Source organism: Hypanus sabinus, chromosome 4 (assembly GCF_030144855.1).
Source record: "Hypanus sabinus isolate sHypSab1 chromosome 4, sHypSab1.hap1, whole genome shotgun sequence".
Lineage (NCBI taxonomy): Eukaryota > Metazoa > Chordata > Chondrichthyes > Myliobatiformes > Dasyatidae > Hypanus > Hypanus sabinus.
Genome location: NC_082709.1, coordinates 9,021,376 through 9,033,454, shown reverse-complemented (window position 1 = coordinate 9,033,454; position 12,079 = coordinate 9,021,376). Strand labels below are relative to the sequence as shown.

The window sequence follows — 12,079 nt, the reverse complement described above, 5'->3', positions numbered from 1 at the left end:
GTAACAGAATCAATGAAAGACCACCCAGCTTCGGTGTTCAACCAGAGTGCAGAAGACAACAAACTACAAATACAAAAAGAAAGAAATAATAATAATAAATAAACAATAACTACCAAGGACATGAGATGACAATTCTTTGAAAGTGTTGTGGGGATATTTCAATGATGGGGCAAGTGAAGTTACCTCCTTTAGCTCAGGAGCCTGATGGTTGAGGGGTAATAACTGTTTCTGAACATGGCGGTGTGATTCCTGAGGCTCCTGTACCTTCTACCTGATTCTAAGTTCAGCGTCCCCTTAGAATTTATTAATCTAGGTTGTGATTATGGGACATTCTTGAGTAGATCAGAAGATAGATGAACTTGTAATTAGTTTTGACTCAAAATGTGCCAAGATGGAAGTAATCCCTACAGATAATTCGTGTCACCTGCTTTATGAGAACTGCCTTTTATTTTAAATACTGAATGTGCCCACAGACTTTAGAACAGACTCATTGTGTTATAGAGTCACAGTGGCACTTTGAAACAGCTGTTCTCCCTTGGATGGTCTTTCATCTTCAATGTGAACATTGGAGCAAAAGTGAAAGCATCAAATGTCAAGAGACATATCATGTACAGTACATGTGAATCCAATTGGCATGAAGCCTGTGATCCGTGTTTGAACAATTCCAGGCAGTTATCCTGAGTTAAACTTTTCTGAATAATATAAAGGGGAATCACAAACACGAGACAGTCTGAAGATGCTGGAAATCCAGAGCAACACACACACACAGCACTGGAGGAACTCAGCAGGCCAGACAGCAACTATCAAAAAAAGTAAACAGTCCACGTTTTGGGCCAAGGCTCTTCATCAGGACTGAGAGAGAAGTGAGGGGCAGTGTTTGAATTAAAAGGTGAGGGGAGGGGAAAGAGGACAGCTGGGATGTGATAGGTGAAGCCAGGTAGGTGGGAAAGGTCAAGGGCTGAAGATAAAAGAACCTGAAAGGAAAGGAGAGTGGACAATAGGAGAAAGGGATTCCGATTCCCATTCCCTTTCCCACATGTCGATCCATGGCCTCCTCTTGTGCCAGGGTGAAGCTGCCCTCAGAGTGGAAGAGCAACACATTATATTCCATCTGGGTCGCCCCCAACCTGATTATATTTCTCCTTCCAGTGAACAAACTTGAGACCTCATGCTTAATAACCGACTCCAACAACTTCCCAACCACTGAAGTCAGGCTACCTGGCCAATAGTTTCCTTTCTTCTACCTCCCTCCCTTCTTGAAGAATGGAGTGACATTTGCAATTTTCCAGTCTTCGGAATCATTCCAGAATCTAGTGATTCTTGAAAGATCGTTACTAATGCCACCACAATTTCTTCAGCCATCCCTTTCAGAACCCTGGAGTATAATCCTTTCCCACCCACCTGACTTCACCTATCACCCTCCAGCTAGCCTCCATCCCCTCCCCTCACCTTTTTATTCATACATCTCCCCCCTTCTATCCTGAAATATCGACTGTTTACTCTTTTCCATAGATGCTTCCTGAGCTGCTGAGTTCCTCCAGCATCTTGTATGTGTTACTTTGGATTTCTAGCATCTGCAGAACCTCTTGTGCTTCATTTCCATAGAAGCTGCCTGACCTGCTGAGTTCCTCCAACAGTTTATGTGTGTTGCTATGGTGGTAAGGGGGTTTGAATTAAGACAGGCGACATTAGGACCAACTGAGTCAGTTAATAGATTTTTATTTTACCCAAGTGAATATCTCAAATTTTAAGTTCAAAGTAAATTCATTATCAAGGTTCATATATTGCACGATATATAACCCTGAGATTCAATTTCTTGTGGACATTCTCAATAAATGCAAGAACCATAATAGAATTAATGAGAGACTGCACTCTGCAGGATGGACAAACAATCAACGTGCAAAGGCCAACACACTGTAACTACAAAAGGAAAATGAAACAATTACTAGAAATAAATTAGTCCTTGAAAGTGAGTCAGTAGTTTGTAGGAACATTTCAGTGATGGGGTGGGTGAAGTTGAGTGAAGTTAACCCCATTGGTTCAAGTGCCTGAGGGGTAATAACTATTCCTGAACCTGGCGGTGTGAGTCCCAAGGCTCCTGTATCTTCTTCCTTGTGGAAGCAGTGAAAAGCAAGCATGACCTGGGTGATGGGAGACCCGATGAGGAAGCTGCTTTCCTGTGACAATGTTCTGTGTAGATGTGTTCAATGGTTGGGACAATGTTACCTGTGATGGACTGGGCCATATCCACTACTTCCTGTAGGATTTTCTTCTAAACATACTCTAAGGTGCGTACTTAATTGGGATATGCCTGCCAGGTATTATTGTGGTTGCTATGTTGTTAAGTTATGGTGTTATGTTGTTAAGGTTAGTCTATTTCTGTATTTTTCTTTAAAAACACCCAAAGAAGAAATTCACTTGTATCATTCAACAACCCACATAGAGGCATGAGAAGACTACCTCTTTTCAGAATGACATCAGCTAGAAGTACCAAATTACACAGAAGAACCTTAATAGCCTAAATATAATTTCCTACATCAAGTTCCTGTGAAAACCTCTGATCAAGGAAAGCATATTGGCTCATACGACCATTTCCTCTAGTGCTCCAGCATGCAAACAAGTCCTGCAAGAGAGGTTTTTAGTCAGAGCAACCATCTTTATAAGTACAAGAGATTCTGCAGATGCTGGCAATCCAAAGTAACACATCCAAAATACTGGAGGAACTCTGCAGGTCAGGCAGTGTCTATGGAAGTGAAAACGAAGGATGAGAGGTACCTGATAGAGGTGTACAAGATAATAAGAGGCATTGATCATGTGGATAGTCAGAGGCTTTTTTTTCCCCCAGGGATGAAATGGCTAGCACGAGAGGGCTAAGGTGCTTTAAGGTTTTAAGGTGCTTGGAAGTAGGTACAGAGGAGATGTCAGGGGTAAGTTTTTTAACACAGAGAGTGGTGAGTGTGTGGAATGGGCTGCCAGCGGCGGTGGTGGAGGCGGATACGGTACAGTCTTTTGAGAGACTCCTGGATGGCTACATGGAGCTTAGAAAAATAGAGGGCTATGGGTAAAGCCTTGGTAGTTCTAAGGTAAGGACATGTTCGACACAGCTTTGTGGGCCGAAGGGCCTGTATTGTGCTTTAGGTTTTCTATGTTTCTCTGTTTCTAAACACACGACATTCTGCAATGCTGATAATCCAAAGCACCACATCCAAAAACTGAAGGAACTCAGCAGGTCAGGCAGAATCTATGGAAAATGAATGAACAGCTGACATTTCAAGCCAAGACCTTTCATCAGAACATTTTTTAATTTTATTGTCTCTTTTTAGTTAGTGATACCCCACAGTACCCCTTCTGGCCCATTGAGTCCGCACTGCCAATCATATCCATGTGACGTACCTGTATCACTTTGGCAGATGCAGTGCCTTTTATTAGACAGAAATATGAACTATGATCAGCAATTTTAGATTCATTGCATTGAGGTTGGGAGTCTGGTTTTGAGGTCCCTAGGCACTGGTTATGTGGTACAGAGCCAGGAAGTGTCTCACTCCGAGTGCACAGTTCATAATTATGATCAGTATGACGAGCTCAAACAGCAGAAGAACTTGACTTGGAATCTTTAAGTTGGAGACACAGCACTTCTGATCACTGTTTGCTTACCTCTGCCAAATTTTGTGTCCTCCAGCATATATCAACCAGTTTTGGAATGCGAAAAGGTGTTTTTTTTTCCTTTTTATCTATGTTTTCAATATGAATGAACTTGTCCTACTCCTGTCCTTTGTGTTTATTTTTCATATGCACATATTTTATTTTGTAAAAGTCCCATCCTGGTTTGTCCTGCCAAAATGCATCACCTCACACTTGTCTGCATTAAATTCCATCTGTCATTTTTCAACTTACTTTTCCAGCTGGTCCAGATTATGCTGCAAGGGTTGATAGCCTTCCTCACTGTCCACTCTGCCCTCAAATCTTGAGGACATAATATTTATTGCATTTGATTGCAGTTAACCCTAATACTGATTTCAACAATTAAACTGAAATATTTAAAGGGATTTATCATAGTGCTTTTCAAAATAATATTACTACATTTTAGGTAAAAATCAGTAATATTCATTATTTCTGTGTGTTGCTATAACATTTCTTACAGAGGTGAAAAGCTACGAATCGCCGTTTAGTTCAAAGGTTCGTGAACATCCATGTGTTGAAAGTATGAGAGACATTGTACTGCGGGACAGAGGCCGTCCTGAAATCCCCAGCAGCTGGCTGGTGCATAAAGTAGGTTCAAAGTTCAAAGTAAATTTATTATCGAAGTACACATTGTATAGGTCACCATTTACAACCCTTTAGTTGTGGGCACACTCAATAAATCCAACAACTATAATAGAATCAGTGAAGGACCATGCTACTAAGAAGACTAAGAGTGAAATAAATATCAATGCTGATACAGACTTCTCTTTTTAAAAGTATGATTTGACATCTACAGAATTATTGGGAATATCATTCCGTGCCTTGCGTTTAAAAGAACCATTTTTCTGTATTTTATGAAAAGGGTGATATTAAATGTATGTTGTAAAATCAGTATACTTAATAATATAAAGCAAACCTAATTTTAATGCTTATTTAGAAAAATGGTATCCTTTTCAAATTTATCTCTTGAAATACTTTTCTCTGGAAACTTATCAATTTGCTACAATTACTTCAAGTAGGAATGTTCCTATTTGATGACAAATTGAACTTTTATTTTATTTGCCTAGTGAGAATTTTTTTTTGGCGTCTCATGCCAATGGAAGTTCATCCCAAATTTTAATATTAAATCTAGCTGCATGTTGAAAATTGTTGAAAACGTGACCTTGTTGAAAACAGGCAAAATCCCAGATCTTGAGTCCATAATGGTAGTGTTATATGCGAGCAGGGTTTCGTTGTGTTAATTTTATTTCACTGGTTTCTAGAGATTTGTTCTACTGTCAAGTGTATATATCTACTTAAAAAGGAATAAACTGAAGAGAATAGTTTATGTGCCTTATCATAATAATTGCTTCCTTGCCTTCCCAATAGATATTGGTTAACATGTCTGGTGTGACCAGCTTTTTCTCCTTGTTCTGGATTTTCAGCAGCTGTTCCGAATTAACCTCATGGTATTTGGAACTTTATCCTGCAAAAAAAGGAGACTTTAAAAGCCATATCTTTGTGGATGAAACATGTTAGAGTTAGTATCACTACTGAAGTAAATGCTTATTGAAATTCTGAAAAAAAATCTAAATTCTGAGACTGGTATTTGTTAACCAAAGATTTAGGGCAGGGGTTCCCAACCTTCTTAATGCCACGGGTCCCTACCATTAAGCAAGGGGACTGCCGACCTCAGACCCCAGGCTAGAAACCTCTGGTTTAGGGCTAGAGACCTCATTGTAGTTAACTAAATTTGGACCTCAAAGTTAAACCTACATTTCGGACTCCCGTGTCTTCCTTTGAATTAATTTAATGTTTTGAAGTTACAAAGCATAACACCGAATACCTGTGGTGAAATAACCCTTCACATCAAGGCTGCATTTGTCCAAGTGAGGCATAAGAGCACTGGCACTAATCAAAGGGAACCTCCACTGACCGAGCAGATGGTGGTTGGCAGATAACTGCAGGCCATTGCTGCCACTACTGCTGTGGAAACATCTACACTTGGCCATTTTTAGTTACATTAGAATCTTAGAAATGTACAGCACAGAAACAGTCTTTGACCCATCTAGTCCATGCTGAACCATTTAAGCTGCTTAGTTCCATTGACTTGCACCAGGACCATAGCCCTCCATACCTCTGCCATCCACATACCTATCCAAACTTATCTTAAATGTTGAAATCAAGCTCGTATGCTCATATGCACTTACTGACAGCCCACTCCACAATCTCACCTCCCACTGAGAGAAGAAATTTCCCCTTAAACTTTTCACCTTTCACCCTCAACCCATGACCTCCAGTTGTAGTCCCACCCAACCTCAATGGAAAATGTCTGCTTGCATTTACCTTATCTATACCCTGCATTATCTGCATGATAAAATCAGGTGCAGGTTCGTTTGCTGATGATGCAGTAAACTATTTGTTTTCCTGTAAATAGCTCCGTTTATTTATTCACAACAATTCAGAAAATGAAACTAGGCAAGCTGCAATGAAACAATACACAGGCAACATTCCTGGTGTGCTGCGGAGAGGCCGGAAATATTCATTTCATAACTGTGTATATATTGCACCATAACCAACTAGCCCCACCCTTCTGTAATTGTAGAGGGCTCATTTCATCTTGCTCTCGTAAATCTCCCGGGGCTCATTCCAATGGTTCCCACAGACTAAGGTTAATGGCTAGAGACAAAAGGCAAACCAATATGAGACTGAAAGCATCTACAAGTTCCCCTTCATAATGTGCATTATCCAACTTTGAAACTCTCAATGCTGATGGGTCTAAATCTTGGATTACCCATTACCACAGTGAAATAATAGGCATTCCACAAGACAGCCTACTAATTCATCAGTTAATAACTCATCAGGGGTGATTGATAAGGTCATGGCCTAAGGTAGAAGGAGATGAGTTATTCAAACTTTCTGCAGAATCACTCAGAACTGACCTGCATATGCATGTAATGAGAGCTCTGTAACTCATATCGTTCTACCATAGGCCACAAACTTATCAATCACCCATCTGCAGACACTTTCTGGAGGTCCAAGATCCGTATGCTCCATAACTGCCGGACTAAGTGTGTAAGTGTAGGCAGGGACTATGTTGAAAAATAAATGTGCTAGGTTTTCTAAAACTGACTCCTTCTACTGTAGGCCACAAACTTATCAATCACCCCTCGTATACTCAATGCAGTTGGAGAAGGAAAATAAGAATTCAGTTATGAGATGAAATGTCCCTAACAAGGTCTGCGTTGAATGCACAGCTCTCATGTTGGCCTTGCCAGTAACAAACAAACAACCACACACACACTGACTGGCAGAACAAGCTTTACTGCCTTTAAATAGCCTATTCTTCCTCCTTTGTATCACACAATGTCGCTGTTCTAATCCTTCTCATCTTAACCTTCCAATGGAAATAACCTGGGAGAAGAACTTTGAAATCTTTACATTTATATTAATAAATCTGGCTCCTGTGGTCAACAGTAGAACTTTTAGTAGAAGCTTTAATTTCACCACTAAGATGAGGAGTATTTCATCAATTTAAAATCAAAATCAACTGGTTTATGGATTTACTTCAAGAAATCACTTTTGGCCATTACACAGTAATTATTGTAGACTATTACTTCAAACATAGAACGAAAATATTTTTCATATACAGTACTGTGTAAAAATCTTAGGTGCATATATATAGCTAAGGTGCCTAAGACTTTTGTAGATGACTGTATTTGTCAACATGGAACGGAGAGCGAGTTTGTTTATCTGGTGGGAGCAAAGGATGTTGGGACTGACAAGGGTGAAGCACCTCGGGAGGGATGTGGGACAGGTGGCAGAGAAAGAATGGAGGGAGGGGTAGGATGTGGTATGGGTGCAGGCACACCCAACCCTGAGACACCAGGCAAGGTCATTTGATTCCAAGCAACTGGTTTATTGACCATTACAGAATGTCTTTCTGGTGCTTCACACTCCCCCCTTTTGGCAGAGCAGACTTGATGGGCCAAATGGCCTAATTCTGTTCTTATATGTTATGGTCCTTTGATTTCCCTCTCCCTGCCCCCTTCCCATTCACAGTCCACAATAGAGACTCATTTCAGAATCAGGTTTATCATCACTTAAATATGTCATGAAATTTGGTTTTATTACGGCAACAGTGCAGTGCAGTACATTATATATATAAAATACATTCCCACGACTTTTAAACAACACTGTAATTTAGCCATTAATAATAATACAATAATTGTAAACCCATCAACTGTAATTATGGGTGAATAATAGATGAAACATCCCGGTTCCCTCGGCTGCATAAGTCTAGGGAAGACCATCTCCAGCCCTGTCAAACTTGTGAGATCCCACCCCAAACCCTGGTTTGTGTGGATACTGTGTAATTTGCTACCCTGTTACAAATTAGTGCCACAAAATAACAGATGGTACACCGCATACGATTAAAAGATTTAATTTGATTAAAGGTTAGTAAAGAAAAGGGTCCATTTTAATGAGACAGTCTCATGTGCACAAGTTGAAGCTCATGGTTTCCTGAAGTGACCAGTCCTCAATCAATCTCACCCTGGGCTTCATCAAATCATGGTCCTGCTCTGATTGAATCCTACAACCTCTTCTCTCGGGCGTCTTTCCTCTTCATCTCCTCTCAAACAGAAGCCCCAAGCCCAACCTCAGAGTCCCTCACCAGACAAACCTCCCCTTAATCCCACCATCCTAAATGGATGACACAAATTTAGACAATAGACAATAGACAATAGGTGCAGAAGTAGACCATTCGGCCCCTCGAGTCTGCACCGCCATTCTGAGATCATGGCTGATCATTCACTATCAATACCCAGTCCCTGCCTTGTCCCCATATCCCTTGATTCCCCTATCCATCAGATATCTATCCAGCTCCTTCTTGAAAGCATCCAGAGAATTGGCCTCCACCGTCTTCCGAGGCAGTGCATTCCACACCTCCACAACTCTCTGGGAGAAGAAGCTCTTCCTCAACTCTGTTTTAAATAACTGACCTCTTATTCTCAATCCATGCCCTCTGGTACTGGACTCTCCCAACATCTGGAACATATTTCCTGCCTCAATCCTATCAAATCCTTTAATTATCTTAAACGTTTCAATCAGATCCCCTCTCAATCTCCTCAATTCCAGCGTGTACAAGCCCAATCTCTCCAATCTCTCTGCGTAAGACAGCCCTGCCATCCCAGGAATCAACCTAGTGAATCTACGCTGCACTTCCTCAATTGCCAGAATGTCCTTCCTTAAACCTGGAGACCAAAACTGTACACAATATTCAAGGTGTGGTCTCACCAGGGCCCTGTACAAATGCAAAAGAACATCCTTGCTCTTGTATTCAATTCCCCTTGTAATAAAGGCCAACATTCCATTGGCCCTCTTTACTGCCTGTTGCACTTGCTCATTCACCTTCATTGACTGATGAACTAGGACTCCTAGGTCTCTTTGCATTCCTCCCTTACCTAACTCGACACCGTTCAGACAATACTCTGCCCTCTTGTTCCAGCTTCCAAAGTGGATAACTTCACATTTATTCACATTGAATGACATCTGCCAAGTATCTGCCCACTCACTCAGCCTATATAAGTCTCCCTGTATTCTCCTAACGTCCTCTTCGCATGTCACACTGCCACCCAGTTTAGTATCATCAGCAAACTTGCTGATATAGTTTTCAATGCCCTCATCTAAATCATTGACATAAATCGTAAAGAGCTGTGGTCCCAATACAGAGCCCTGTGGTACCCCACTAGTCACCTCCAGCCAGTCTGAGAAACACCCATTCACTGCTACCCTTTGCTTTCTATCTGCCAACCAGTTTTCTATCCATGTTGAAACCCTGCCCCCAATGCCATGAGCTCTGATTTTACTCACCAATCTCCTATGTGGCACCTTATCGAATGCCTTCTGAAAATCTAGGTACACAACATCTACTGGCTTACCCTCGTCTAACATCCTTGTTACACCCTCAAAAAACTCCAACAGATTAGTCAAGCATGATTTGCCCTTGGTAAATCCATGCTGGCTCGGCCTAATCCTATTTCTGCCATCTAGATGTGCCACTATTTCGTCCTTAATAATGGACTCAAGCATCTTCCCCACGACTGACGTTAGGCTAACAGGGCGATAGTTCTCCGTTTTCTCCTTCCCTCCCTTCTTGAAAAGTGGGACAATATTAGCCACTCTCCAATCTTCAGGAACTGATCCTGAATCTAAGAAACATTGGAAAATGATTACCAATGCATCCGCAATTTCCTGAGCCACCTCTTTTAGAACCCTCAGATGCAGACCATCTGGACCCGGGGATTTATTAGCCTTCAGTCCTACCAGTCTACTCATCACAGTATCTTTCCTAATGTCAATCTGTCTCAATTTCTCTGATATCTTATGACCCTTGCCCATCCATACATCTGGGAGATTGCTTGTGTCCTCCCTGGTGAAGACAGATCTAAAGTATGCATTAAATTCTGTTGCCATTTCCCTGTTTCCCATAACAATTTCTCCCAATTCATTCTTCAAGGGGCCAACATTGTTCTTAACTATCTTCCTTCTCTTCACATAGCTAAAAAAGCTTTTGCTATCCCCTTTTATATTCCTGGCTAGACTGAGCTCATACCTGATTTTTTCTCTCCGTATTGCTTTTTTAGTTAAGATCTGCTGTTCCTTAAAACTTTCCCAATCATCTGTATTCCCACTCATCTTAGCCCTGTCATACTTCTTTTTCTTTAATGCTATACAATCTCTGACTTCCTTTGTCAACCACTGTGGCCCCTTCCCCCTCTTTGAATCCTTCCTTCTCATTGGAATGAACTGCATTTGCATCTTTTGTATTATGCCCAAGAATATCTGCCACTGCTGATCCACTGTCTTTCCTGCCAGGGCATCCGCCCATTTAACTTTGGCCAGCTCTTCCCTCATGGCTCCGTAGTCTCCTTTATTTAATTGCAACACTGACACCTCTGATCTGCCCCTATCCCTCTCAAATTGTAGATAAAAACTTATCATGTTATGATCACTACTTCCTAATGACTCCTTTACTTCAAGATCACTTATCAATTCCTGTTCATTACACATCACCAAGTTCAAAATAGCCTCGTTCCTGGTTGGTTCAAGCACAAGCTGTTCCAAAAATACATCCCTCCACAAACTCCCTATCCTGGGGTCCAGCACCTACCTGATTCTCCCAGTCCACCTGCATGTTGAAATCTCCCATAATGACTGCATTACCTTTAGCACATGCCAATGTTAACTCCCTAATCAACTTGTACCCAATATCCACGCTACTGTTTGGGGGCCTGTACACAACACCCATTAGGGTCTTTTTACCCTTACTGTTCCTCAGCTCAATCCACACAGACTCTACTTCCCCTGTTCCCAAGTCACCTCTTGCTAAGGACTGAATCTCATTCCTCACCAACAGGGCCACCCCACCCCCTCTTCCCATATTTCTGTCTCTACGATAGCACGTATACCCTGGTACACTCAATTCCCAGGCCTGATCCCCTTGCAGCCATGTCTCCGTTATCCCAACAATATCGTAGTTCCCCATTTTCATCTGAGCTTCAAGCTCATCTGTCTTATTTCTGACACTACGCGCATTCAAGTATAGAATTCTTAGCCCATTCCTCCTCTCTTTGCTTAAAACACTGTCTACTGTACCTAACCCAGCTCCTTGAACTTCCATCGGGCAAATTGCACCCTGAATTTTGATGACCTTCTCAAGATCACCCAAAGCTTGTACACATTTAACCCCATGCACCTTCTGACCAACCCTCTGGATCTGGATCCCTGCCCCCTGCACATCTAGTTTAAACCCCCCCCAGCAGCACTGGCAAACACTCCTGCAAGAATGTTAGTACCCCTCCATTTCAGATGTAGACCGTCCCTTCGAAACAGATCCCAATGTCCCTGGAACAAAGACCAATTATCCAAAAACCTGAACCCTTCCTTCCTGCACCATGCTCTCAGCCTCGTATTAATGTGCATAATCATTCTATTCTTCGCCTCACTCGCACGTGGCACAGGTAGCAATCCCGAGATTGTCACCCTGGAGGTCCTGCCTTTCAGCTTCACTCCTAACTCCCTGAACTCTCTAAGCAGTTCTCCTCTAAGCAGAACTCTCCTCACTCACCTTACCTACATCATTGGTCCCTACATGGACCACTACATCTGGGTTCATGCCCTCATTCTCAAGAATAGCCTGCACCCGATCTGAGATGTCCCGGACCCTGGCACCAGGGAGGCAACAGACCATCCGAGACTCCCGATCTGCCCCACAAAATCTCCTATCTGCCCCCCTAACTATAGAGTCCCCTAAAACTATCGCTCTCTTCTCTTCCCTCCTCCCCTTTCTAGTTGAGGGTTCAACCTCTGTGCCAGAGGCAGGACCACTACAACTCATTCCTGGTAGGTCATCCCC

The 12,079-nt window shown here is 42.0% G+C and overlaps 1 protein-coding gene across 3 annotated transcripts in view; it reads left to right on the top strand.

Moving 5' to 3' along the window:
* Nucleotides 1–12,079, top strand: part of tgfbr2l (transforming growth factor beta receptor-like) — a 104,069-nt gene that overhangs the window by 85,754 nt on the left and 6,236 nt on the right. For all 3 annotated transcript variants that reach the window (XM_059966359.1, XM_059966360.1, XM_059966362.1), the window contains one exon: nt 4,142–4,269. In XM_059966359.1, coding sequence (XP_059822342.1) covers nt 4,142–4,269 — 128 coding nt within the window. The remainder of the gene's footprint in view (nt 1–4,141; nt 4,270–12,079) is intronic.